Source organism: Sciurus vulgaris (assembly GCF_902686455.1).
Source record: "Sciurus vulgaris genome assembly, chromosome: 3".
NCBI lineage: Eukaryota > Metazoa > Chordata > Mammalia > Rodentia > Sciuridae > Sciurus > Sciurus vulgaris.
Genome location: NC_136463.1, coordinates 163,781,319 through 163,808,778, shown reverse-complemented (window position 1 = coordinate 163,808,778; position 27,460 = coordinate 163,781,319). Strand labels below are relative to the sequence as shown.

Genomic DNA, 27,460 nt, shown 5'->3' with positions numbered 1-27,460 from the left:
TTCCCAATTTTGCATATGATTTTGTATGATTTTTGTATGTAACTTGTAAAAGTGATTCATAAAAATGACTTGTCATACGACCTGGTGTGTGTATCTATATCTACTAAACAACTCCCTCTAATGTAGTTGTCCTCAAGTGAAGGGAATCTGCTGGAGATTTTTTTTTCCACATTGAACAAATAATTTAGTGATTTTTTTCTGAGACTTTTAAAATGCAACTTGAATGTAATTATAAGCAGATTAGTTATCAACCTATTAGAAAATAACCTAAATTTATTGATAATTTTAGCATGTTCTTCCTAAAATTCTTGCTACTGCTCCATTTACCTATATTCAGGACTCTGTTGTTCTGCTAATTAAATAGGCCATCATGTTCACAGAAGCATGATAATAATACCCATACTGGAGGGCCACAGTGTACTTAGTCTTGTAAATAGACATTTTGAAATACTGTGGTTGTTTCAAGACAATTTGAGTAGGAGTAGCCCTTAATTATTTCCTTATGCAGAGAAAAAACAGGCTATTTGTCTTTGTTTAAAGTTTAGTTCCTTAGCTTAAAAATGAAAAGAAAAAAGAATCCTACTTTTCTCACTTACTTTTTGCCTCAGTGTTAGGTTTGAATTAAACCTAACATTTTAACAAAGGATATAAACCTTTTGCTGCCTGGAGTCTGTCGTGTGCAGTAATCCCACCTTACCCATGCATTATACTTTCCAAGACCTGCCCCCAGTTGGGATGCCTGGGTGCCTAAAACCATGGATAGTACGAAACTCTCCATATACTGTGTTTTGTCCTATATATGCATAACTCTGATGAATTTTAATTTATAAATCAGGCACAGTGAGTGATTAATAATAATTACTACTAATAAAATAGAACAATTATAAGAGTATACTTTAATGAAAGTTATTTAAGACTAGAATTGTTTATTTGGAGAATTTTCCATTGAACATTTTCCAAATATGGTTGATCACTGGCAAATGAAACTTCCAACAGTGAAACTATGCATAACACTTGACAACTGTGAACAATTTTTGTCTCACACTTGCAAGTGATCAGCACCATTCATATAGCTTTCCCTGTTCATTCATCCTCTCTAGCTGAATGACTTCTTAACTGTGACATCTAAGACAGTCAGCCTGATTTTACATTTTGGCCATCCCCAGCAGCCCATGGCGTCTCCTACTCTAATCTCACCTTCAGACCTGTCTCACTCCTTCCTGGTTCCTCCATGTCTTCCTCCTTCTTGCGATGCTGTGCCCAAATTCTTCCAACCATGACAGTATGCTCCTGATGCCAATCCATTTTTTTATCACAAGATGATCTTAAAGCATATTTCCTTTAGCAAACCAGAACTAGTGAGCCTCAGTCTCTAAAGATAAATGTATTCCTTTGCATTTTTATTCCTTTGCGTTCCATAGCATTCACTTATGATCTTGAATCAAATCATTGATTTTTTTTTTTTTTTCATGGAGAAGGTACAGAAGGGCCTTGCATTATCATATATAGCTACTACCTGGAATTCTGTAAAGATGCAAAATTTCAGGCCTAATCCAGACTTTCTTAACCAGGATCTGCAATTTTGACAAGAATATTAAGTAATTAACATACTCACTGAACTTTTTGGAGCACTGTCCTAGGGTGTCAGCATGTGTTCTTTTCCCTCTTCTGACATGTTTGTCCTAGTTTCTCAGATAGATGTTGAGCTCTAAAAAGGCAGCGTTTCTGTTTGTTATGTGCCATGTCTCCTAGTCTACCATGCCTCAAGGTAGGACACATTCGTTGCTTGAATTCACCTAGGCGAAGAGCAGAAGAGAAAGGACAGGGTCTAAAGGAGTGTCTAAATGTGTGTCTGTGGTGGTGAGTTGTTCATATTATAAAAGTATTATTTGTCATATAAAGTCTGTGTTTTTGCATGTGAGAGACAGAGAGGGGTGGGGAGAGGGATTGAGAGCAGGACTGAAAACATATTGAAAGTTATGTACTTTTATCAATTTACTTTGCAGTTGGTGGAACCCTTAACTCCCAGTGGTACAGCACCCAACCAAGCTCAACTTCGTATTTTGAAAGAAACTGAACTCAAAAGGGTAAAAGTCCTTGGCTCAGGTGCTTTTGGAACCGTTTATAAAGTAAGTACAAGACAACACTTACTATCAGTTATTTAAGTTTTGTTTTAGGCTTTTAAAAAAATAATATCCAAAGTAATTACTTTAGCCAATCTAATTTCCTTTTAATATTCAGAGAGGAGGACCTTTATAGTATTGAGAAGTTGCTGCACAAATGAATTCATTAATTTTTATTGAACAAGCTGGGATAAATACAGTCTTGAGAGATAGTCAGGAAATGCCAGTACAAAGCCAAATAGAGTTCTTTCTCTAGAGGGCTTTTGGATCCTTTTTTTGTTTTGTTTTGTTTCTTTCTTGGTACTGGGGATTTAACCTGGGGTAACATAGAGCCACACCTCCAGTCATTTTTATTTTTTGAATCAGGTCAGGGTCTCCTGAAGTTACTTAGGGCCTTTGCTGAGGCTGGCCTCGAACTTGTGATCCTCCTGCCTCAGCTTCCTGAGTTGCTGGGATTAGAGGCCTGGGCCACCACAGTGATTCCTTTTCAATATTGCCCTGCCTTTGGCAAATTTACTTTTGTATCCAAAACATCCAGCCCCAACCCATTTCCCTTACCTCCCACATGGTGTTCCATGAAATTCCAGACCTGCCCAGGCAATGAACCATAATCTCTTTGTCTTCTTTCCTTCTTCTCTTATCTGAAAGAATCCTTTTCTAGGACTTAGCTGACTGATCTCTTTGGAATCCATATGGTTATGCTTATATATAAATAGGATAGGTCTAGATCCTAAACCATATTTTGCTTACCTGTTTAGATATCTGATTTAGTGGTTAATGTTTATAGTTTTCATGTCGACAATTCTGTGCAAACTAAAATTGACTTTATATGAGAAATTCAGGTCAACTAGGAGGAAAGAGGTAGCAATCATGTTTTTTCAATAAGAGAGATTTCTGGAAACCAAAAGCCCAAATGATAGCATTTGTATGTTTACTTATTTAGCTTAATTACAAGACCAATCCAGAGGCCAGACCCAGGGTTAATTGTAGTGAAATTTATTTAATAGTAAATAACAAGAATAAGAAACTGCTGGGATACTGCTGAATCCTCCTTATAATTCATTACTATAATTTTCAAGATTTACAACCACAGTTTAATATATTTCTTAAAGCTATTTGCAAGCCTACATATTTACAAACATATTGACTAAATTAGATTTGATTTTAGGATTTTTGCATTTTAAAAATGTTCATTTTTTGTCTATTAAGACCATGATTTATTTAACAGAAAATATTACTAGTTAGAATATAAACCTTAATTTTTCTCTCCTGAGAGTTCAAAAATAATCTCATCTTCCTAGAACTGTCTTATTATAAGTCCAAAATACAGAAGTTTTCATAATCTGTTAGTATGTATAATTTGTTCAATTAAATTTGAAATTATTAACTAGGCACTTAATTTGCATAGGCACGATTTCAGATTGACTTGCTGCCTTTCTAATCTTCAAATTCTTTGTATGTTCAAAGAAATATAACATCCTATTTCTCCATTTATATTGTGCTAGGAAAGGTATACTTAGACTTTATCATTGCAGATACTCAAATTTTTAATCTACATAACTATATCAATTTTAATTTATAAGTTTAATATTTCCAATTTTTATATGTATGTTAAATGATATCAAGCAAATTATTTGGATTAATATATGTATAATGCTAAATTCCAGTCATGAATTTAGAAATTGGAATGTTAAAAGTAATGTAGTGAATTGGATTAATACTGACAATCATTCTGGATCACTTAGATTTCATAAATCCCTATTCTAATCATCTGTTTTAGGATTCTCCCACATGAATTATCTGGTAATTGCTTCAATTTTCCATATCCATAAACATGACTGAAGGGTCTGTGCTTAGCCATAGTATAAGTCAATAGAAACATATTAGAACTTTCTTCTCATAAGTATCAGTGTTTTAACAATTCTGCATGTTACACTAACAAAATTTAATATAAGTTAACAAATTTGTTTATAGAGAAGAGAGAGACGGAGCTAAATGGCCAATTCTAAATGTATTAAAGAAACTTCCATTTTAAAAGTTACTTATTCTGGATTATTTCTAAAGTATAATCATATATTTTTATTATATAGTCCAGGAATTAAAATTTATTTTAAACCATGAAGACATGATATTTTAGGACTAAATACTATCTGATGACCTCAGCAGGAAAAAATATTACCTATTTAATATTTAATAAATATTTTGCAGTGTTTTTGCTAAGACTTAATTATTTTTCTGTTGTCCATGAATGTTTCCTGTTATTGGAATTACTTGTAATTAGAGTTTTTTGTAAGTTCCATAAGTTTGTTTAAATTTTATACCTGGCATATGAATAGTTTGTCCTAGATTTTAATCACTATATCAATTGTTTTAAGGCATACTGTCTTAAATTATAAAAGATTGTTCTTGATTACAGAAATGCAAATTGCTCAGCCAATTATTTGGTTAATTTTTCCTCCAAACTGGAGACATACTGTGTATAAGCATGAAAGATTAGAAACACTATTATGGGTATCAGCATAGTTCTTGTGTCTTACTAAAGTACCACCTCTGTGGACATTTTATAAAATAATGTTAAGTATATTCTCCACCCTAGACACTATCAGTGTGAAATGTAGATTCACATGGCCTTGGCTAGCTTACTTTTTCCCATTTCTGCTTTAATCTTTTTTTCTAATTTTATACCATAAGGACCTTAGCCTATTATTTTGCATATGATATTTAGATTTCCCTTTTGGTTCTGAATAGGAAACCCATAACTCTAAATTTACCTTCTAGGAGTTTAAGTATTTTTTGCTTTTATTATTGTTATTTTTTAACAATTCTTTGTTTAGGTCTCCTCATATTATTACAACTTTGCGCGGTATGGTTACCTATGTTTTCACATGGATGTTCAACGTGGATGTGAATATAAGTATCTGATACCAAGAAAGACAGGAAGTGTAGATGTTCTATTCAGGAGTAATGAGTATTTTTTTATTCTTTCATTTTAATGTTAAAACTCATATTTTTATGGTAGGGCTAAAAAATTTAAATTTGAGAATTTTTATTTTCCTTTGATGACCTCATATTTACTTCTGTGTTCATTTGGGAAAAATATGCTTTCTTAAAAATATGTTATATAAAATATGTTAAATCTAAGCACTCTTATATGTCCTATCAAAATAATTATCCTCTTTTAAGTGTTTGAATTAAATTTATCCAGAAATGCTATTTATCTTAATGATTTTATTTACTCAGACTTTACCAACTTTATATGTTCCAAATGTATAGATTCTGTTCAGATGTTACAATTATATGTTGATAGAAGAGAAGTAGCAATGGTCAATATAAATATTTTATATTTACCTCAAAGATAATAACAATCTTTCATATAAACCTGGAGCATAATAATACAATTAATATTTGTGCAGTATTCCCTAGCACTTGTGTCTGAACACTAATTCTAAACTAATTACCTTTTAAAATTCATTCTGAACTTTAAAATGTTAGTTGCAGATAGATAATGTTAAAGTTGAAAAGAACCTCCAACATTACTTAGCCCAATCTTTCTAAATTACAATTGTGGGTATTAGAAAAAAATAGAACAGACTGATAATATCATCCAAAAACAGAAAAAAGACTGATAATATCATTGTTGTTCTACTGCTTCAATGTTTTCTTCACTATTCAAAGCTTTTTCTCCTGCCCACATGAGATAGTAGTGTGGACAAATTGACACAGAATACATTTTTGATTCATCTTCAGAAGTGAAAGCAGACTATAAAGATGCAGAGCAACTTGTTATAACAGGTGCTACATAAATGTTCATTGAATGGATAAAGAAACTGGTATATATATATATATATATACAATGGAATATTATTCAGTCACAAAAAAGAATAATATTATGACATTTGCAAATAAATGGATAGAATTGGAGAATATTATGCTAGTTGAGATAAGCCAATCCCCAAAATCCAAAGGCCGAATGTTTTCTCTGATAAGTGGAGAACAATATATAATGGAGGTGGGGATGTGGGGAGTGAGAGAAGAATGGGGAAACTTTAGATTATGTAGAAGGAAATGAGGGGGGTTATGAGAAATGGTGGCCTGAGACAGACATCATTACCCTATGTACATGTATGCTTACTCGAATGGTATGAATCTACATTGTGTACAACCATAGAAACGAAATGATGTACCCCATTTGTGTACAATGAATCAAAATGCAATCTGTAAAAAATTTAAAAAATAAACAATTTAAAAAAAATGTTCATTGAAAAATATAGAACTATAATTATGTTTAAGAGTTAATAGATCGAGAGGTTAAATCAATTTTTGTTTATACTACATGTGGTATTCAGGTCTTACTATGGATTTAATATTAATCTTTTTTTTGTTTTGTTTTTCCTCTTCAAAGGGCATTTGGGTACCTGAAGGAGAAACAGTGAAGATTCCTGTGGCTATTAAGATTCTCAATGAGACAACTGGTCCCAAAGCCAATGTGGAGTTCATGGATGTAAGTACAGGCACCCACACAGTCATAGGTTTCTCCATTATTAAATAGACTGTTAAAACAACAAATACCCCCACAATTATAAAGTTTATTTTCTGGAAATGATATCATTTAATAATCAAATAAATTTTCAAGACTTTATATTTATATTATATTGTAATTTTGATCACGTTTGGTTTGCATCTGTCTACAAAATGTACTAGAACTTGCCTTGGAATCTGAAGATGCTTACATTCCCAAGGTGAATTATCTTCTGTGAATCAGAAATGTAACATTTTTGTATTATAGTATTAAGTAGTCAAATATCTTTTAAGGGGAAAAACATATAATTTGAAAGGGAAAATATTCAATGACTGTAATTCACCACTTTTTTTCACTATTTGGGCATCATAAGCATATTTCTTAAAATTAATTTCACTGAACACTATTAGGACTATGTGGCGGTAGCAAAGGTATGTCACTAATATTTACAAAATGCCAAACTCTGTTCTAGGCAGTAATTAATATTAATGAAGTGTTTAGTAAGTCCCAAGCTATGTTATCAATAATTTACCAGTAAATGTTCATCTAATCCTGATAGCTCAACCATCCAGGTAAGCCCAAAGTTAGCCCAAGTTCAAAAATTAAGAACTGGCACATCTAGATTTTGAGTTGAGGTGGCCAGGATTAAGTAGGTATGAGCAAATATTTTGTGGCACCTACTCAGCTCTTCCCTTTTTGGAAAGAAAGCAGCCACAGAATAATATAAAATATAAATGGATGTGTCAGTTAAACTTTATTTACACAAACAAGTTATAGGCTAGATTTGTTTTAGGAGTCAATCTCCTTTTTCTAGGACTGTGTGTTCAACTACTATGACAAATTGAAATAGTGAGGATGATTTGAAAAATTAGTTGACTGACTGCCTTACTTTATGATAGTGATGATCTATTTAGTTGTAAAAAATCAGGATTAGTTTCCATAGGATGTTAATCTCTGCTAAATTTAAATTATGAATCTGTCTGAATCTAATGATTACCAATTTAAATTTACTTTTTCAATTCAAACTCAGAAGCCAGGGCTCTATAGTTAAAGCATTGACTATAGAATAATAGTGCTAAAGAATGGAAGTATTGTATAAGGTCAATCAGAACTTTAAGATTTTTCCCTAGCAAAAATTGTAGATTGAACTGTTCAGCAAATTTCAGAGGTTAGGATGGAATAAAATTATATATGTAGCACGCTGTTATTTTTTCATATTCAACACAAGATATCATGCCAGGGGTTCTAGCAAAGATCCATATACTTTCTTTCTCTATCTTTTAACATAATGTCTTCAGTAATAAAAATGATTTTGATTTTCAAATGACCTTTATGTGAAAGATGATGCAAGCATATGCTCTTTGATTATTTTTATAGATGGATTGCTATGTATTTCTACCCAGTTTCTCTTGAAATCTTTTCTGAAAGTGGTACAGGAGCTCAGTTTGTGACCTTGAACAATTTATTTGAGTGTAATGCTGACTACCTTATATAAGGCTACTTTTAGCTTGATTTATCATTGGTTATTACATAGTACTGCTGATACTCAGCTGGTATAAGCCAGCTGTTCTGAATAGTTGATTCTGTGCCTTACTACTTGCTAAATATTTTAAATATTAGCCTTGTGGCATATCTACCAAAATTATCTAATAAATATTGAGTCTAGTAATTAAATAATATTTTCTTCTGCAGGTCCCTAAAGGTTCTAGTCTTAGCTAATGTATTAAAAGTTAAAACTGAAGCCCTTTTCAGAGATGTCCCACTTATTCAATTTGATCTTGATCGTAGCTCTAAATTTGTGAAGGGAGTTTTTGAAAAAAGTAGAAATTATAAAGAAAAATTACAGCAAGTAAGATCAATATAGGTTAATATATAAAAGTGACAGAAAAAACGATCTTGCCCGGTCCAGGCTGTAGCCAAAGCTGAAATTCACAAGAATGCTAACATCTCTGCTGGAGGCTTGGACAGCCATTTTTGTCATATTTCCATGGAAACAGACTGGCAAAAGGGGGTTAAGAGGCTACAAAATAATCACCTGAAAAAGAAGCTTTAAAAACCTCATCATGATTTTGAATGATTATTTGAAAGCTCCTAACCCCATCTATTTTTTTTCCCCTTCTTGATCTGAAGCCTATTCCCATGGAAACAGGAGTGGGATGGCAGCTTGAAGTCTTAGATTTCTGCTGAATTTTCGATGAGCCTCTGATTGAGCCATGAAAGGAGTCATTTTCCTAGATGGCTGATGGATTTGGTAACCAACAGACTTTAAAAAGTCTGTTCTTTTTTAAAGTTAAAAAAATAAGGAAAATATTTTGACCGTGTCTTTCCTATTTGTGGATAGATGCTAGAAAATTAAAAGATTGATAGACAGCTATTGACAGAGTTTCCATAATTGTCAGACAGAAACACTTTCTTACTATTTTGGTTATTTCTTTTGAAGCATTGGAAGGATGGCATCGCAAAAGCTTAAAACAGTTTAACTGGAAAAACTGATGTTGAATTTAGCATCTTAATTTGGTTGGTGTGATTTTCATGCAAACATATGGCTACATTTCATACATACATTTTTAGCTCTGTTGTGTGGGTAGATCATTTAAGTATTCGAGTAACACATTAAACCATAATAAAAAGATTTGTATAAGTAAAATTATTTGTAATTTGAACATAAGGTTTTGGTTGAAATCATAAATAATCTTTGTTACATTTACTTAGTTAAATGTAATATGTTTGACATTATGTTTTAGTTTGGGTTCTTCTGTTCATGAACAGTTTGGCTATTCATGAAACAGTTTTGAATAAAAATGATTTATTTGGGGGATGAAGAATTCTTCAATAGGAGAGTATGGAAATAAGAAAGGGAGTCTAGTAAAGATAACTGCCATGGTGAGGAAGTAGAACTTCTTACTAGAGAGATGCCGGCAGCAAATGCAAGAGTAATCCTACTCAGGGACTAAGGGACCTGAAGTCCTAGAACAGGTCCTCTCCATCACTGATTGAGGGCTGCAGGAAGGGAAGGACACCTAGCCTTTTCTAGTAACCTGTGCTAAGCATAGTAAACAGGTTCCTGTGACAGGAGAAAGTCCCGGGCAATGAAAGATGGGCAAAAATTACTCAGTACCTCATTATGGTAAAGGATAACTTTCAAACTCAAGTAAAATCCTACATACTACATGTCTCTTTTGCAAACTTGGGTTTGTGTCTCTTTGTGTTTGTATGTGTGTGTTATATGCCTTTCATAGAAGAAAGATAAAGTTTCCAATTGAAGCTGTGTACTTTTATTAAGCATTGGACTCCTTTGTACCTCCCGTAACTTCATACATAGAGGAGATATTTGAGGTTCAGTAACTACTACTACTCTCTACATTAGGCAGAGCTTATTCTAACAAATGGTACAAATGCAGATTCTCAAAACTCATCAGTGTACCCTTCTATTGATATCCAAGGGCAGAGGAGAGGACTTTTATATTTTCTTAGACTTTTTACCAAAGGTAAAAAAATAAATACAGAGCAGTTTGTAATTCTATCAAATGCTACACTAAAAGCAATAGAAGGAGAAATTGTTCATAGGGCTGTTACTTAGCTCACCTGAATATATCTAATGGATTCATAATGACAATAATAACACAGTGCTAGCGAATGGTCAGCACGTTCTTCATCCCCCAAAGGAAGATCACAGTGAGTAGCATTAAGAAAATGACTACAAAGGTTCACCTTCATAAGCAGAATGCCTACATTTATACATGTTCCTAGTTCTTGTTTCAAATAGCACAATTTCACTGGGAAAATGCAGGGATTTGGGTGAGTGTGTATGTGTGTGTGTGTGTGTGCGTGCGCATACTTGTTTGGTTTTTAATCCACCAAATGGTGCAGAACACATCCATAAGAAATGAGGTAATTAAGCAAGATTCCTGGAACTAATGACTATGGTCTGGTAAAACCAAATAGGATTTTTTTTGCTTTTTGAGTTTTTCAGAGTTCCCACCATTGTATTTTTCCCCTGAAATTTAAGACTATTCTCAGCTGATATTGATTTTAAATGTTTTACCTAAGTCATTTGCTTTCTTTAAAAACTAAAACAGGAATTAAAGAAATTCTGCAATTATCTGAAATTCCAGTAGTGATCAGCAGTGCTGGCTTAGTGCTTTTGTGAATCTGTTTGACTTCAGTTTCAGCTTCCCCTGGCCAAATTGACCACATGGTTTACAGTACTGTACTACAGGGAAATGTGTTTTATATCCCCCGACATCATTGTACAAATGGTCATCTTCTTCCTAAAAGAAGAATAACTTGTTTCCCTCTCCCTATACCATAAGAAATTTTATCTTACACAACTGCCGTTTTCCCCTTCTCTGAAGAAATGTCCACATGAATTGTGCCTGTTTCTCTTCTCTGTGTTGGTTTTATGATATTCAGCACCTTGATGGGAGTGTTTTGGACTCTGACTGATGTCATATTAGTAGGATGATATGAATACAGTTTTCTAGTAGTTGATATTTTCTCTCAGATTATAGCAGACTTGCAAAATGATGTGAAAATATCATTTTTCCTCTAACAGTTTCACATTATAAAACCACATTTTTTGGTTTTGTGTAATCAGCAGTAACTCATTGTTAGATCCCATATCTTACTAATACTGGATTTAAAAAAAATCATACTATTTAATTCAATTATATATTTTACCCTTATGGATTTTGTGCATTTGAATGTATGAATGAAGTTTGTCTCTTTCAGAAGTGAAAAAATTTAAAATTTCTTTTTTTTTTAAAGAACCATTATTTAAATGTCACAGAATCCTATACTGTTTTCATGATTTTTGCAAAGGCTATTAACTAATCTCTTTTTCTTATGAAAAATTATAGCTAAAGTAATTTTTGAAAGTTATGGAAAATCGCTTTGCTTTTAATAATAAAATGATATGTTCAGAAAGAGAATCTATAAACTCTATTAGAAACAGAATTTAAAGTCTTTCTAAACTTTACTAAAAATAGAGAGATAGAAAAAAAATCCCTATTAACTAAGTAAATCATTTCTGTTACAATTCATTTCATTGACTCTTGTTCATGCCCTGTTCATTGTATAGAACTGTTATCAGCAGAAACATTGCATCTGAAATCACTATTGCAAATAGTCATATTCTTCTGTCTTTCAATTCCTTTTCCTTTCCTTGACCTTGCCATTTCTCTCTTGCCCTGGGTTGCCATCTATCTTCACATCCCTCTGCCACCCACTTAGGTTCATGTACCAGCATTATAACCACATTCTTACAAAAATCTTCAGCTTTCCAGCTTCTCAAAATCGTGCTGACAATGAACAATGCTAGGGAAATTGAAACTTTCTTAGGGTCAAGGTCTAGATCTCTTTACAATCTATGTTCTCTCCAGATCATCTCTGTTTTAGTCAGCTTTTTTGCTGCTGTGACTAAAAGTCCTGACAAGAACAATTTTATAGGAGGAAAAGTTTATTTGGGACTCATGGTTTCAGAGGCCTCAGTCCAAAGACAGCTGGATCCATTCCTTGGGGCAAAAGGTGAAGTAGAACATCATGGCAGAAGAATGTGGTTGAGGAAAGCATCTGGGAACATGGCTCCAGGAAGCAGAGAGAAGTCTAAACTCATCTCACCAAATATATATCCCAAAGGCACACCTCCAATGACCCACCTCCTCCACCCACACCCTACCAGCCTATAGTTACCACTCAGTTAATCCCTGACAGTGGATTAATTTACTGATTGGGTTAAGGTGCTCACAATTCCATTATTTTACCTCCAAACCTTCTTGCATTGTCCCACACAGAGCTTTTGAAGAACACCTAACATCTAAACCATAACAATCTCCCTAGATTATCAAATTCTATCCCTAGTCACATGAGTCTGACCTAATTTCTGTCCTTGGTATGGTGACAGTGAAATCTCAAGGACATCTCAAGTTTAACACAACCCTCAATGAATCTCTTCATCTTCTCTTCTAAATCTTTTCTGCCTTTAATTCTACCTATTTAAATAATCTGTATCTCCATCCACCTTTTTCTTCCTATCAGAAAAAAATTTCTTTGATATCAGAATACCTTAAATCATCCATTTTGCTTTGATTCTATGCCACATATTTCTTTGGATAGCATTTTCTTCCTTCTGCCATCACCTTAATACATGTCATTGACCTCTTCAGTGTGAGTTATGAGAATAACTTTCAACTTAACCCCCCTAGTTTTTAATGCAGTTTTCAAAATCTGTCACTCATCTGCATCCAGTCTTTTAATGTCATCACTAAAGTAACATACCAGTCTCTTAGCTTACAGAGCTTCTGGTCACTTCCCTGGTCTTCTTTCTCTTCTTTAGCTTTCTTTCCAGTTAGTGCCTTCCCCTCAAGTGTTCATCCCCCAATTCTACCTAATGAATTCCTAATTATCCTTGTTTTCTCAGCTTAAATATACTTCCTCAAAGAGCCCTTATCTTGTCTCCTCAGTCTAAATTGTAATCTTCTAACGGAATTCATAATTTAGTCTTCATAACACATACTACAAATAGTAATTACATATTAGTTTTATTTGTGTTAGTTTTTCTTATAAAATTCCACTCTCTACCATTAGAAAACAGGATCCTTGATGCAAGGGGCCATGTCTATTGACTCAGCCTCTGCTAACAAGCTGCTGCTGGACACACGGTGCCAGTAACCTGTTTAGTTCCTGCTGGGGGAACTCAGTTCAGGTAACCTTCAAAACACTCACTGCAATGTTTCCCTCGATGTGGGAAATAATGTTAGGTTTCATTTTCAGCATCTTACTCCTGACCTTCTGGAATCTTCTGTAGAAATTTTGGATAGTGTTTGCTCTTCTGATTAAAATGTTTTATTAGTGTCCCTCCCCTCCTTTGTCTCCAGCCCATTTAGTTTTATTCCAGTAGCACTAAAGATGCAAGGATGGGATCCTATGTAAAGATGAAAAAAAAAAAAAGTTGATTTTATCATTGATTTTGACAGAAGTGAATTTTAAAAAGTAATTGATTATAGTCATTAAAAGTTATGGACAGTAACAGCTAACTGAATTCGGTAGCTTTCCTAAAACTTGAACTTTAAGTATTGCTTTAGGGTTTACAAAAGTATTGGGCAGGGTGCCATGTTGCATGCCTATAATCACAGTAACTCAGAAAGCTGAGGCACGAAGATTGCAAGTTTGAGGCCAAACTCAGTAATTTAGTGAGGTCCTAAGTAACTTAAGGAGCCCCTATCTCAAAATTAAAAAGGTCTGGGATTGGGATGTAATTCAGTGGTAAAGTGCTCCTTGATTCAATTCCCAATGCTTAAATGAATGAACGAATAAAGGATTACTAGAGAGTTTCAAAGCAAACAAAGTACTCGACAAGGTTCTGCATTCCAACAGGCTTAATTTTTTTTTTCCTGAACACCTAAAACTACCCAAATTCAAACAGATTGTCCTTAAGCCTCAATGTGCAAGTTCATGAGCCTTCTATTGTTTCTGTTTCTCCAATACATTCCTTTAATTTGTATGAATAAAAAGACATTTCTCAAGGGCAGAGTCTATTGTGTCAGTATTTAAATTTGGTGAATGGAAATCTATTGAATACATAGATCTCCATATTTTTCCAGGTCTCTAAATTCTACTACTTGGCAAACTTTTTATGACTAGAGGATGTGTTATTCTGCCATCTGTTATTCTACGGAGTTAGAGGAGAATTAGACTTATCATGTGCAGTTTCAGATTCCAGTCTGAATAGAATTTGATAATTGTGCTGTCTTAGGAAAAATGTGCACTCAGTTTGACTGTAACACTAGGAAGAACCATTTATAATAGTAAGATAGTTCATAAAACAAGTAGAACACCTCAGCCCACAGAGTAAACTAAGACCAAGAAATAGAGTTCCCATAATATCTGCAAACAATTTGAGACTTATCAAAGTTTGATGTAGACAGTTTTGTTAATGATCTGCTTATAGATTCAAGGATACAAAATATTGTCTCTTTGGGAGAGGAAGGGACTGCCTGCAAAACATCCTGGTTTGCATTACATGACATCAAGCCATCTTATTTATTCACAAGGAAGTGATTTTGGTTTGGGGACTGGAGGGTTATTATGCTGTGATGTTGCCATGGGATACATATACATACACAAACACCAGATCTATGGACCTAAATTCTGGAGTGATTTCACATATTCACTTCACTGTGAAGTGTGTGCAAATGGCAAATATATACCCAATCATGTAAAAATGACCACTTCATCCAACTTTTTTCATGATAATTTTCTTAAAATGATGAAAAAGAATTCCTCATTCTATCTCACACCACTGCTGTATCAATAAGAGGTTTGTCTTCTATTTTCAAAGCTTTTTCTGTCAAAAACTGAACAAGTTGAGAGGGTTTGCTTTTACTTTGTCACATTGAAGGGGTTTGTGGACAGAGACTTTGTTGGCATCATCTCCCTAGCATTATCATCTGCAAGGAATGGTCATAGTGAAAGGGTCCTTTGAAGTAGACAGAGACCAACCCCCATTGCTAGAGATCAAATGTTCAGAATTTGAATTTGCTTTCAGCAACACTAGTCTGTCATCCTGGACTACATGTGCAGTAATTTCCATCCAGATCAAATGAAGATATTAGGTAAACAGGGGAGATTTGGGGTACTGTTTTACTTGTACATTAACATTCTTCTCCACATTTTTAACTGTGTGATCTAATCTTTATAATGTGGGAATGAACTGAAGTGTATTTGTACCAAAATTTTAACTAATAGCACACCAAAGCCAGGTTCAAAAGGGAACAGCCTAGTGTATCCTTGATCATATTTACCCTGAATCAATAATTAATAGTAGGAATATGTTAACCATATTTTTCTAAAACCAGGCATATTAAATTAAAAATGATAAATTTTGAAGAAATAAATATTTAATGCCACAAGAATGCATAAAAATGTTTATTAACAACACTCTTCTGGGGGATTGAGGATATAGGTCAGTGAAAGAGAGCTTGTCTAGCATGCATATTGTCCTGGGTTCAGTCCCCAGCACCACAAACAGACAAAAACCCACACTATTTTGAGAGGAGAATGAATCACTGTCCTCTTTCCAAATCAGTGAAAAAGACAGAGCCTGGATTTGAAATGAAAGATCTCCAACTCCAAAGTCCACAGGCTTTTCCTACCATTATTTTGCTTCCTCCAAAAAATCACATTCAGTGAGAGACAATTGCCACAACTGGTAAAATATTTGGCAGTTCAGTCATAGAGTTTTACCTCTTCCAAGTTTTTTCCCCTGAAACTGCCTGTTGCGTTGATGGAAATCAAACTTATTCAAGAGATTCTTGCTGCTGAAAGGCATGTTGATGGCCTGTCATTTACTTGTTATTTAATGTTTTCCATGTGACATTTTGTGTCACTCACTTTTACCTTCAGATTAGAATATCAAGCTGTGTATAATTTTAAAATAAAAGCGCACATATTCTCTGAATTTATTTTTAAAAAACCTGTGCTTGATAATGCATGAATGTTTTAATTTCACCATTAGCAGTTCTCATTAAGAGATAACCATAGAACCCATACTTCTTTGAGCTATAAAACAATAATAGATCTATGATATAAAGAGCTTGATATTTTTTCCCAAGAAGTAATAGATGTCAAGATATATATATATATATATATATATATATATATATATATTTAAATTCCTAAATGCTACTGCAGTTCAAAGGACATCATCTTTTGGTGCCTTTCACAGTTTCCTTAATCTAATAATAGCACAGTGCGATTAGAAAAGAATGAGCATTTCTGAGATGACAAAACTCCAGTTTTTCATGAAAGAATAAGCAGTGAGGTTCCTGCATCTCCAAACTCGAAAGCTTAGAGTTTTCTATAGTGATCTTCACCACTACTATTTTATGTAGGGTTTTGATCCACTTACAAGTTTAATCCAACCTCTCTGAACTTAAATGCTCCATTATCTGTTAGAAAATAATTAGAAGCTATAAGCAGAAGTGCGCATACATGCAGTTCCTTGGGAGTCCCTGAGCTCATTGAACCAAGGAGTTTGACGGATACTGGTCAGCTGATATTGGACCAGCTGCTAATAATAGCAGAAAATGCTGCTTAGCTAGGTGAGAAAGTTAACTTGGGGAAAATGAAAATAAAGCATTTGGGATTTATGGTTAGAGATAAATTTCCTTTTTTCATTTGTTTCCTGGTTAAGAAAATAGCCACGGTAGCTAGTTCTTTTTCTTTTTAATTTCTGCCTCACTGTTTTTTATATGACGTGTAATTAAGATTTAAAGACCCAATTGATTTCACACTAATTTTCTTGTATCCCCACAAAAAAAACTTTAGTGAATCAGTAAAATGTTTGATATAAGGTATACAAATAATAGGTAAATCTGACCAGTAATTTAAAAATGATCAGTTCTAACAAGCATGTGGAAAATTAACCACAGGAAATGTGGAAGCTTTTGGGGAAGGCTGCCACGCAAGGGATTTGAGAATAAACTCAGAAAATTTTTTTCCTTTTGTGATTAAAACAGTGAGTCAAGATTCTTTAAAATAAATTTGTCTCAAAATGTGGGATACTCATTTACATAAAGAATATATTACAGTACTCTTGGTAGAGTATTTTATTATTGTGTAGAGAGATGCTTCAAAATATAATATTCTCTAATTTTTCATATATTTTTAATTTACAAAAGAGAATAAATTTCAACCTATATTAGCATCTTTTCTCTTATTTTTTACTAAATCTGTAAAAGAAGATAATAGTTACCTGCAGGTATGTTAGTTTTGCATCCATCCTCCCCACCCCCACCAACAAGGTTATAAAAGTTTTTTGGTAATAGTTATTTCACACACAGATAGCTATGTACTGAGGAGTAAGTTCTCAGTAAATATTTTTGAGCAGGGTGTGGCAGCAAACACCCATAATCCCAGCTACTCCAGAGGCTGAGGCAGGAGGATCATGAGTTCAAAGCCAGTTCTAGCAATTGAGAGGCCCTAAGCAGTTTAGTGAGACCCTGTCTCAAAATAAAAAATAAAAAGGGCTGGAGTTGTGTTACGCACCCTTGGGTACAATCACTGCTACCATGCTACCCCCCCAAAAAAAATTGTTCTGAATTTGATAAAATCTGTTTACTTCATTTTTAATAGCTTTTGTAAAGTGCTGACTATGTATGCAGTCCCTTGTTATCTCTGTATTCTAAGATTATGATGATAACTAGCACAGTATAGCCTCAACCTTAATGAAGTTAGAGTTTAGTAACATGTTCAATTGATGTCATGATTATGTTTCCTCAGACAGAAAAGAGAAAATAAAACAGATTAGAAGAAGATAGTATTATAACTAATGATGTAATTGAGGGATCTTTAGAAGAACTCTGCAGCAGTGCAGAAATACCAAAGATATTTGACTTCTCCAGTTTACTTGGTTGGATAGTCTAATAAGTTATGTATTATTTGCTCCCACCTCTATACTCTACTACAATATTCAATTTTCTTTTTGTTCATATTGCTAAAAAGCTTTGTTTGTGTGTTTGGTACCAGGGATTGAACCCAGGGGTATTCAACCACTGAGTCACATCCCCAGCCTGATTTTAAATATTTTATTAGAGACAGGGTCTTGTCAATTTGCCTAGGGCCTCACTAAGTTGCTGAGGCTGAGTTTGAACTTGTGATCCTTCTGCCTCAGTCTCCCAAGTCACTGGGATTACAGGTGTGTGTCACCATGCCTGGCTAAAAGCTTTGGTTTTATGTAATAAAATATAAGAAGTGTAGAAAATAAATTGACCCCTGTTTCACTTATTTTATCCTAATTTTATTTTTGCCATGGGTATGTATATAAATTTTTTGTCGTCATGTCTTTGTGTTTTGTAATCTGCGTTGAGTAAGGAAAGAATAAATGAACGTAAGAATATTTTCCCATAACTTACTTAACACTAAAATTGTCAAAGGATGATATTAAAGTTTTCCGTTATTGGATGTGAGTGCATAATTTTTAACCTTTACACTTATTATATCAAACATATTTATTTAAAAGTATTTATAAATATTATATTTTAAATATTTTATTTCTATTTCATTTAAAAGCAAAAACCTGTTAGTTTCCATTTTAATGTAATTATTACTTGTGGGGATAATTTACCAAGAATATCTGGCTATAAATTCTAGACAAAAGACTGCCATGAATTCTCTATTCAATGTATAAATACATTTTTAGTTTATATTTTCAAGACCTATAAATAATATCAATAAGGATGCTAGAGATAATTCAACTCTGCTGTTTTCTTTATCTAGTTATCATTGAAAATACTTGCCCATAGAAAAAATAGTGCCTTTTCAAAACAACGTTTATGTTTTTCTCCTCAATCTGTTTATGTTATCTTGTTCTACCTACATTTCTCTTTAATAATTTTTTGTACAGTAAACTTGTATTTTTGTACTTCATGAGCATGTATAACTCTTAAGGAAATAACAGTGTTATTTACAAATGGGAATTGAAATATTTACAAGCAGTTTGGATAAAATTCTTCCATCAGAGTATTCTAACTGAAATGCCATAAAGGACTTTACTAATGATGCATAAAGTCTTTCTATGCTTCTGAAGTAAACAGAATTGTTATCATAGATTATTATTTCTTTATTTAATGTTTCATCTATTGTTCAGAGGAATTTGTCACCATCCTATCTAAAACATAATTAATTTAATTAAATTTCTAGGTGACTTCTATAAGATTTTTCTTATAGGGAAGTTCTATTTTTCTATTTTAATATTTTAATGAGACATTTATAAGTACTAATTTGGGGACTTCTTGTGTAGAAATACTGAATGGAGGTTTGTGGTTAAGATCTTAGTCTAAATTCTACTTTTGCTATCTACAAGTTGGGGTCCCAATGGGCAGCCCAGTTAATTGATGCTTTTAAAAAGAAGAATAGCAAAGTGCTAACTGATTCAGTATTGTTTAGGATGCCAAACATAAGGTTAGTATGTATTAAGTATTATAGAAATGTAAAATATCACTTTTAATAATTCCAAAAGGCTCTAGTACATATAATAATAAATTAATAGCTATTTGTATGAATATTTCCATTGTCTACTCAATCACAAGAAAGCTAAGAATATTATGAGAAAATAGCTTCTGTTCATCTTCCAGCTTTTGAGTCATTTTCCCTTCAGGATTGCACACCTTAGAATAAACTGAAAAGAATGAAATCATTTCCGGTGTCTATAAAGTTCTCTCAAAAGCAAATCCATCCTAGAACATGTACGGTGACTTTCATTGACTTCAGGAGGTCAGCACTGTAGCAGGGCATGTTTCCCTGAGGGATGGGCAATTGGTGAGAACTAGATGTTTTGCTGATGTGGCCCATCTGAAATTGCTCCTAAATCCGAAGAGACCCTTATCTATTGCTGTCCTTCCATAGTCTTCTCTAAGGATGCCCCATTTCTTGGGATGAGTGAAAATGACATACAGACCGTTTCTGCATTAATTACACATCTATCTCATTACAAGGCCTACGTACTACTGCCCATTTCTACTCAGTAAAGTATTTTCTCCCTTTTAGACTTAAATTTTGGTTAACTTGAACTTCTAAAAACAAACCAAAGAAACAAAAAGAGAAAGGGTTTTTGGTAAAGTATGTTCACTATGATCTAGGTGTGTTGAATGAGTTTTCTTCCATTCAAGGTGCTAATAAAGCAACAAAGACGATCCTGTTCCAAAGTATACATTAGCAGAGAGACTTGCATAATTAATGCCAACTTTTCACAATAAGAAAATGAAAGCCTATGTTTAAGAACTTCCTATTATTTAGGAATTTTCTCAGCACGTCTCCTCACATTAGCAATTCAAATAGATACAGCATTACTTCAGTTTCTGAAGGGTAATGAATGTGCCAAATTGTTATTATTTGGATAGTAAATGAAGGTTTTAAGGTATCTCTGCTAATAATACAAGATATTACTTTCATTGCCTTAAGCCATATGCATTCCAAACAAGACAGTATTGGCTCAAGATTAACAAACAGCCAATCAAGTCTTGAAAGACAGTTCTTACATTTAAGTCAACCAAACAATCTATTTAAAATATTTATTTGCCAACTAAGGCATTTTTAAAGCAGGATCCTATGTTATCTAACTGGTTCTGGTGATGAGATATCGTATTACAAGGTGTCTTTATGCCTTGAAGTTGATAAGACTGAACACTGGCATATGCCTAAACTAATTGACTTATAGATCAGTGATAGAGCATCAAGCATTCAGGGACAAGGGGCCTTGGAGGATTACTAAATGATATTTATCACTTGGATTTCTCCTTCTCAAGTGCTTAAATTTAGGATCATGTCAGTGTTGGATAGGGAACTGTTGCATAATTTCAGGATAAAATGAACTTGAAGTAAGAACAAAATAAGTTTCATCATATAAAGAAACATATGAAAAAAATAAGTAGGTAGAAGCTCAATTAAGATTTGGAGAAATTCCATGATCCACTATGCTCATATAAGCTGACTCTCAAATCATGCTTCTCTCAGGGTGTTGATTACTATGATAACACCTCGTGTAGAGTAATAATGTATTTACATTTCATCCCTGAGAAGTGGCATTTTTAATTTGCCATTGCTACTTCTTTTGACCTGTATATTAGATCATATGACTTGACCTATAGTATGTCAAGGAGAAAATATAAAATGTTTTAAACTAATGTATATTTTGAGGGAGTGGAATTTCTTTGTAAGTATGAAAATCTATAACAGTTCCATCAAAAAAGTAGATTAAATATACTCACTTGAAAAATTAAAGGAAATCAGATGGGACCCATATAGCAGGAATGCAGCTGTGCCCTGTGAATGACTAAGAACTGGGAAATTAAAGGCTATGGTTATCCAGGCAGACCTGTCACTTCAGTCCGTCCAGCTTCTGTGAAGCCCCACTGACCTCCAGTCTAGAGGGCAGGTTTTAGGAAAAAGATTCTCATTGCCTGTCTTGGGATTGTGCCTATCTAGATAAAATGAAGAAACACAGTCCTATTTTTCAAAAATGGCTATTAATGGCCCAGGAATTTTATGATGTTAATTGGGTGAAGATCAAGATTCATTAAAGGGAGGGGTGTGGGGGAGATTAGAGAAGGAACCCAATAGGTGACAGCTAAAAACAGCTAATATGTTCAGTCCAATAGAACAGACCAGAAGAAATCTTTATCTCAAACTGGATTACCTCATCCTTCTCTTTTATTTTTTCTTTGTTTTCCTGCTGCTGCTGCTGCTGCTGCTTCTTCTTTTTTTTTTTGCTTATTTATCTTTTGTAGTAGAAAGTTTTAAAGAAATTTGTTTCTCAATATTTTTATCAGAATAGTATATTTAGAAATATATATGTGCATATATATGTATATAAATATATTTTCACCTGACATTTATTATAGTGCACAGTACTATAAAGATTATATATTTTTTAATTGCCTCTGCTGATTGCCCTCAGTTCTTGCTTTTAAGTGGTTGCTTTTTTAGCTGCTTTTACTGGTATTTGCCTGCACATTTAAAAATATGCATATATTGCCTTTTCTCAGTAAATTCATTTTAAATATGATCTGTTTACTTTTTAATATGAAAAATGAATATTTAGCATCTTCAGATCTTTTCTTATATTTTGAAACTTATATTCCCTTTATAATATTCATATAATACATTCAATTCATATCAATAGTTTGTTTTTCAGTATTGTTCTCTGCAAGTAATCATTTTATTAAGAATTTTTTTTTGTAAGTGTTCTATATCCTTACTTCTAATTCTTGTCAAATATATGAAAAGAGTTATCTTTTCTTCTAGATCAGATCAGATACTTCAAGAAATGTTTTACTCTTTTATCTCTTATCAGGGAAAAACAGTTTAAGAATTCCACCTTCATGCCAAAATCTGAACAGGCCATGTCTGGATGAAAGGCCCGGCTTTGATTGTTGGCCTTCTCTTGCATATCATCTATAATCACTCTTTGCTTCTGAGTGTGATCCTCTGGGTCCTATGTACTGTTCTTCCTCCTTGTTGATCTAATATTTTATTTTAGTGAAAGCACATCTCTGGCAGTCTGTGTAGAGTCAAAAGATAGAAACCACATTGTGGATTAAACAGGTGAAATTTAATGTAAAGAATTATTAACCACAACAAAAGAATTATGACAAAATATAAGAAAGCTCTGTAATGTACCCTAAGAGTGAGAGAAGGTAGTAAGGAAGGATGAGTTTGGACTCTGAGTAGATATAATTGGTCCAGTGAATAACAGAGAAGTTCACAGGTCTAGCCAGGTTGGAGCTGGTTTGGAGGTGCTGCTCAAATAATAGGCATCCTCCAGAGTTCAGGCTGGGGGCAGATGATCAGCAACTGCTGGCCTGAGTGCGGAGGGAATCCAGACAGCTTGAGAGAGAGCTTGCCAATGTCTCTGCAGAACCCTCTATTTAAAAACTTAACATCATACTCATTTTAAAGGAGAAATGCTTGCCATGTGCCATTTATCTTTTCACAGAGGAATCTAAAAATTGTCTGCTGGCAAATTTATATACCTGACTGCCAATGTGTTTGCAGATGACTGCAAGTACTTTGGTTCACTTTGTAGACTTTAAAAAATAAACAATCGAAAAAGGAACAAAAATAAAATCTTTTTATAGTTAGGCTCCTCTCCAATCTTGGCTATGCCTGGTGCCCCAAAATATAGGGCTTTTTTTGGTTCAGTTCCTTCCTTTATAATTTTTAGTTTCTTGCCAGGATGGGGAGGAACAGTCACCTGCTACTCTGAATACAGACTATCAGAGAGTTTAATTGTAACTTGTAGAGATTTTAATTATTATTACTGTTCTCAGCACCACTTTCCAACTTCACAATCTAGCACTAAATGTCTCCAGTGTAAATCCACTTCCTATTTTGTCTGAAGTGAAATGACCTGTATATTATTGCATACCTTTTTGTAGACATTTGGCATTTTGCTTTTGGTTTGGGATGGCTACTTCTTTCCATTTTCCTAAATTCTGTTGACAGTTTTTTTTTTTCACTTGTTATTATTCCTTCCCCAGTGTGTTTGTCTTTCAGATTTCTGTATTTTTAGTGTTTTCACTTTCCTGTTAGTGGAATTTTTAGAAGTAGAGAAAGTAGAGACAATAGAAAGTAGAGAAAGTACTTTTAGGAGTACAGAAAGTACTTAGCTTACTGTAATTGACTAGAAGTCTTATAAGGAACTTAAATTAAAAAATACTAGGGGAGTTCTAAATCTTGTTTTTTGCCTATCAGGTTTTATGAAAGTATATTTTAAAATATGTGATCTATAGTTTCAGGCATGTAGCAATCACATGCTACTATCACAGCATTAGACATTCTTTTGACAATGAGTGGATTGCTTATTAGGAGCTACAGGGATTCTTAAGCATACAAACTTGTCATCTACACATGGAAACTAGAAGGGCCAGAGCATCCATATTGAGAAATGAGAATTTACAATTTAATTTGCTTAGGGTAGTCACAGTTGGGTGACAGATCTAAGAAAACCAGGGTCCCTCGATTACATTGAAAGTGAAGTTCTTTGACTTTCCCCATAGGACAAGATTTAAACATTTTGAGAATAATTAGCTAAAGTTGTTCTTTATTAATTAAATAAAAGAGAAAATTTATAGGAAATAATACGCTGAATCTAAGTTGTGTAAGGATGGAGTTTGGCAGGGGTACTGCCAACCCCTTGTATTTGGAACTCTAGACATGCTTGTGGTAGTTCATTGTCTTCATAGAGTCTAAGAGTTATAAAGATTACCAAGGTGAGACATTTAACAACTGTACTACTCTTGGCAGAAGAATCTAAATGTTAACACACCAAATGTATTTAACTTGCAAGTTAAGGAGTGTTGGTGAGGGGTTGGGCAAGGGATAAAAATTTATTTTTCAGAGCATGATAGCTCAAATAATATTTCCTTCTATTGCACTGAAGGTAACGGTGACTGAAATTAGCTTGGCAGCCATGTTTTTATGCCAATAATATTTTCTCTGGAGGCAGAAATAAAAAGAGCCTAAGGCAGGCATTCTTATCCTTTCTTCAGTTCAGAGATTTATTTGAAAATTTTGACGAAAGCTATGGACACTTTGTTGAGAAAAAATGCACATACATGGATATTCAATCATAATTTTCATTCACTTCCTTTAGTAATACCTCTAAAGTGTGGATACACAGTTAGGAATCACTGACTTAAAACTTTTTTCTAGGCCCTAGTGTTATTCTGCTAACATAGCTCTAAAGAAAACTTGACAGAGCAATATCTGCACTTAGATTGTAGAAGAAACTATTTTTAGTCATTGGTGTCTCAATAATGACAGTATATTAGGATAAGTGCCAGTTTCTTATATCTCATCTTGTTTAATCTCACAACACTCTGTAAAAATAAGCTTATAGAAGAGGAAATTGGAATTATGAATGGTAGGTGAATAGTTCAAAGAATCATGGTTAGTAAGTGATGGAGCAGAATTCAAATCCATGACTTGACTCAAAAAGTCACCATTTGCCAATTTATACACACGATATGTTTATGAAAAATAAAATTTGAGAATTGCAATCTATTATCTGTATTATCATAAAATGTTTGGATAGTAGATTTTAATTCTTTACATAATATGGTTATTCTAAGTGGTAGGTCTTAAGAAACTGAAAAAAAAATGTGTATCCAGTTTCTCTTTCACTAGCACATTGTGTGTGTGTGCACATGACTTTTCACTTTACTAAAGTATTTTTTAAAATAAAATAAGATGGATAAAATTAGTCTGAAAGTTATATAGAATAAATAAATGGGAGAATTTAAATGGTAAAAGTATTTCAGGTGAAAATGAAAAACAAAATACCTTTCCTAATAATTTACTAAGGCCTTTCTTCTGAAACCTAGACCAGAATATCCATGGCTTACTGGTTAAGATTCACAGTTAAAACAACATGGAGGATTCCTAGGCCCTCAGTTCAACATGTTCCAGTTTGATATAATCTTCACTCTTAGCCCTGACCTGTTTTCCATGTTCCCTTATCATAACCAATGGTGATTCAGTCCACTGAATCACTCGTCATCCACAGCTCTCTGTTTCTCAGCCCAGCATAACCCCATAAAGGCATTTCTAGTCTGATCTCTCCCAGAGCTTAATATTTACAGTCCAGACTTCACATACCTGCTAGAGAGGTCTTTGAAAGACAAAAAATTGAGGATCTAGTTGGAGAAAACTTGTGTAGACTTTTTGTACAAGGGAACTTAGAAATATCAATCTTGTTGGGAGGACAGAGGACAGAAGCAGGACACTGAGAGATGCATGGTCTAAAGCTCTCCATCCTCCCTTGCTCAGTCCCAAACCTATAGAGAATCTGCCAGCAGTACTAGTGGCTTTATACCTTCAAATTAAAGGCCACCAAGAGCCATCAGATGGGTTTCCCTAAATTTCTCTCCTGATTCCCCAAAAGCCTGTAAAACTGCCACTTAAATTGAATTGAATTTTCTTTTTCTCTGTTTTTATAGCATTCTGATAATGGTCTAACATTAAGAAACTGAATTAGAAGATTTTCTCATCAGTTAATAACATTTTAAGACATAACTTGGTATTTGGATAAATTCTATTTAATCCTGAAAATACAGAATGCTTTTGGATTGTAAAATCCATTGATGAAATTCATTTAGCAACTGATCTTTTTATTTGATGGTTTTGTGAAATATAGTGGTTAAAAAAAAAGTCAATATCCAAATAATCTGTCAGGAGTGGGATTGGGAAAAAAATGTAAAATTCCATGTTAATATATTATTGTCTATGGTATGTACATATGATTAAGGGATAGCAGGGGCATGTGTAATCAGTCAAGAAAAAAATCACAAAGAAATATATTAAATTCTCAATAACAATCAATCACTAGACTTAACCACAACATTTGTCAAATTTTACTTAGGTGTTTTCTGCATTTTATGGGTCTTACTATTTCATAATCAGAACATAAAAAATAAATTATTCATTTGTATGGGCTCTATTAACATTCTTTTACAATCCCTGTATGTGCAACTATTTGATAAAGTAATGTTTTTCAATACTGAGATAACACTGTTTAATTTTTGAGAGTTAAAGAATGTTTTTAATATAATAAAATTTTAATTCAAAGGAAGATTTTTATGGAGTATGGCTGAATTCTCATTAGTAAGTTCAGCCAACAACCTACACGGGGAGGGAGTAGGTAACTGTTGGAGGTGTGGGACAGCTGAAAATAAAAGCTGGAAATGTAGTATTAAAAAATAAAGGCAAAATATGAGAATTATATACATTTATGTTCAAAGCAGGGTCATAACTCATGGAACAGACCTGATGGGTCTGACCCTAACAAAGAGAAAAGCCTGTGAATGCTTTATTTGTAGTGGAATATACCAAAGGGATTCAGTAAGGAGCTTCTTCAGGAAAGCAGGATAAGAGTGGGGAAAACAGGTTGGTTGGGGCTTGGCAGGTTATGCCCATCTCCTAGCAGCTGTGTTTGAACTTGGGGCTATGAGCTAAGATAGGGGACCAACAAGACCTGGGCTTTCTCAAACCTGGAAATTTCACCCAGGAGTTCCCAGAAAAGCAGCCTACCTGCCTTAATGGCTCAAACAAATCCATAGTTCATATATGGCTTCCAACAGTAAGGCAAATTGACTACATTTATAATAGTTTTGAAAAATTACACAATACAAATTCATCTTTCACATATTCATTTTCATTATACTCAAATGAAATAAAAACGATCAAGCTTATAAGTAGATATAAGCCCCTACTTCACAAATAATGACTTAAATTTTTATATTTTGAACTTTTACATGATAGG

At 33.6% G+C, this 27,460-nt stretch overlaps 1 protein-coding gene across 1 annotated transcript in view; it reads left to right on the top strand.

Moving 5' to 3' along the window:
* Positions 1–27,460, top strand: part of ERBB4 (erb-b2 receptor tyrosine kinase 4) — a 1,167,248-nt gene that overhangs the window by 918,014 nt on the left and 221,774 nt on the right. Inside the window, 2 exon segments of the mRNA XM_079135547.1 lie at positions 2,007–2,129; positions 6,526–6,624. Coding sequence (XP_078991673.1) covers positions 2,007–2,129; positions 6,526–6,624 — 222 coding nt within the window.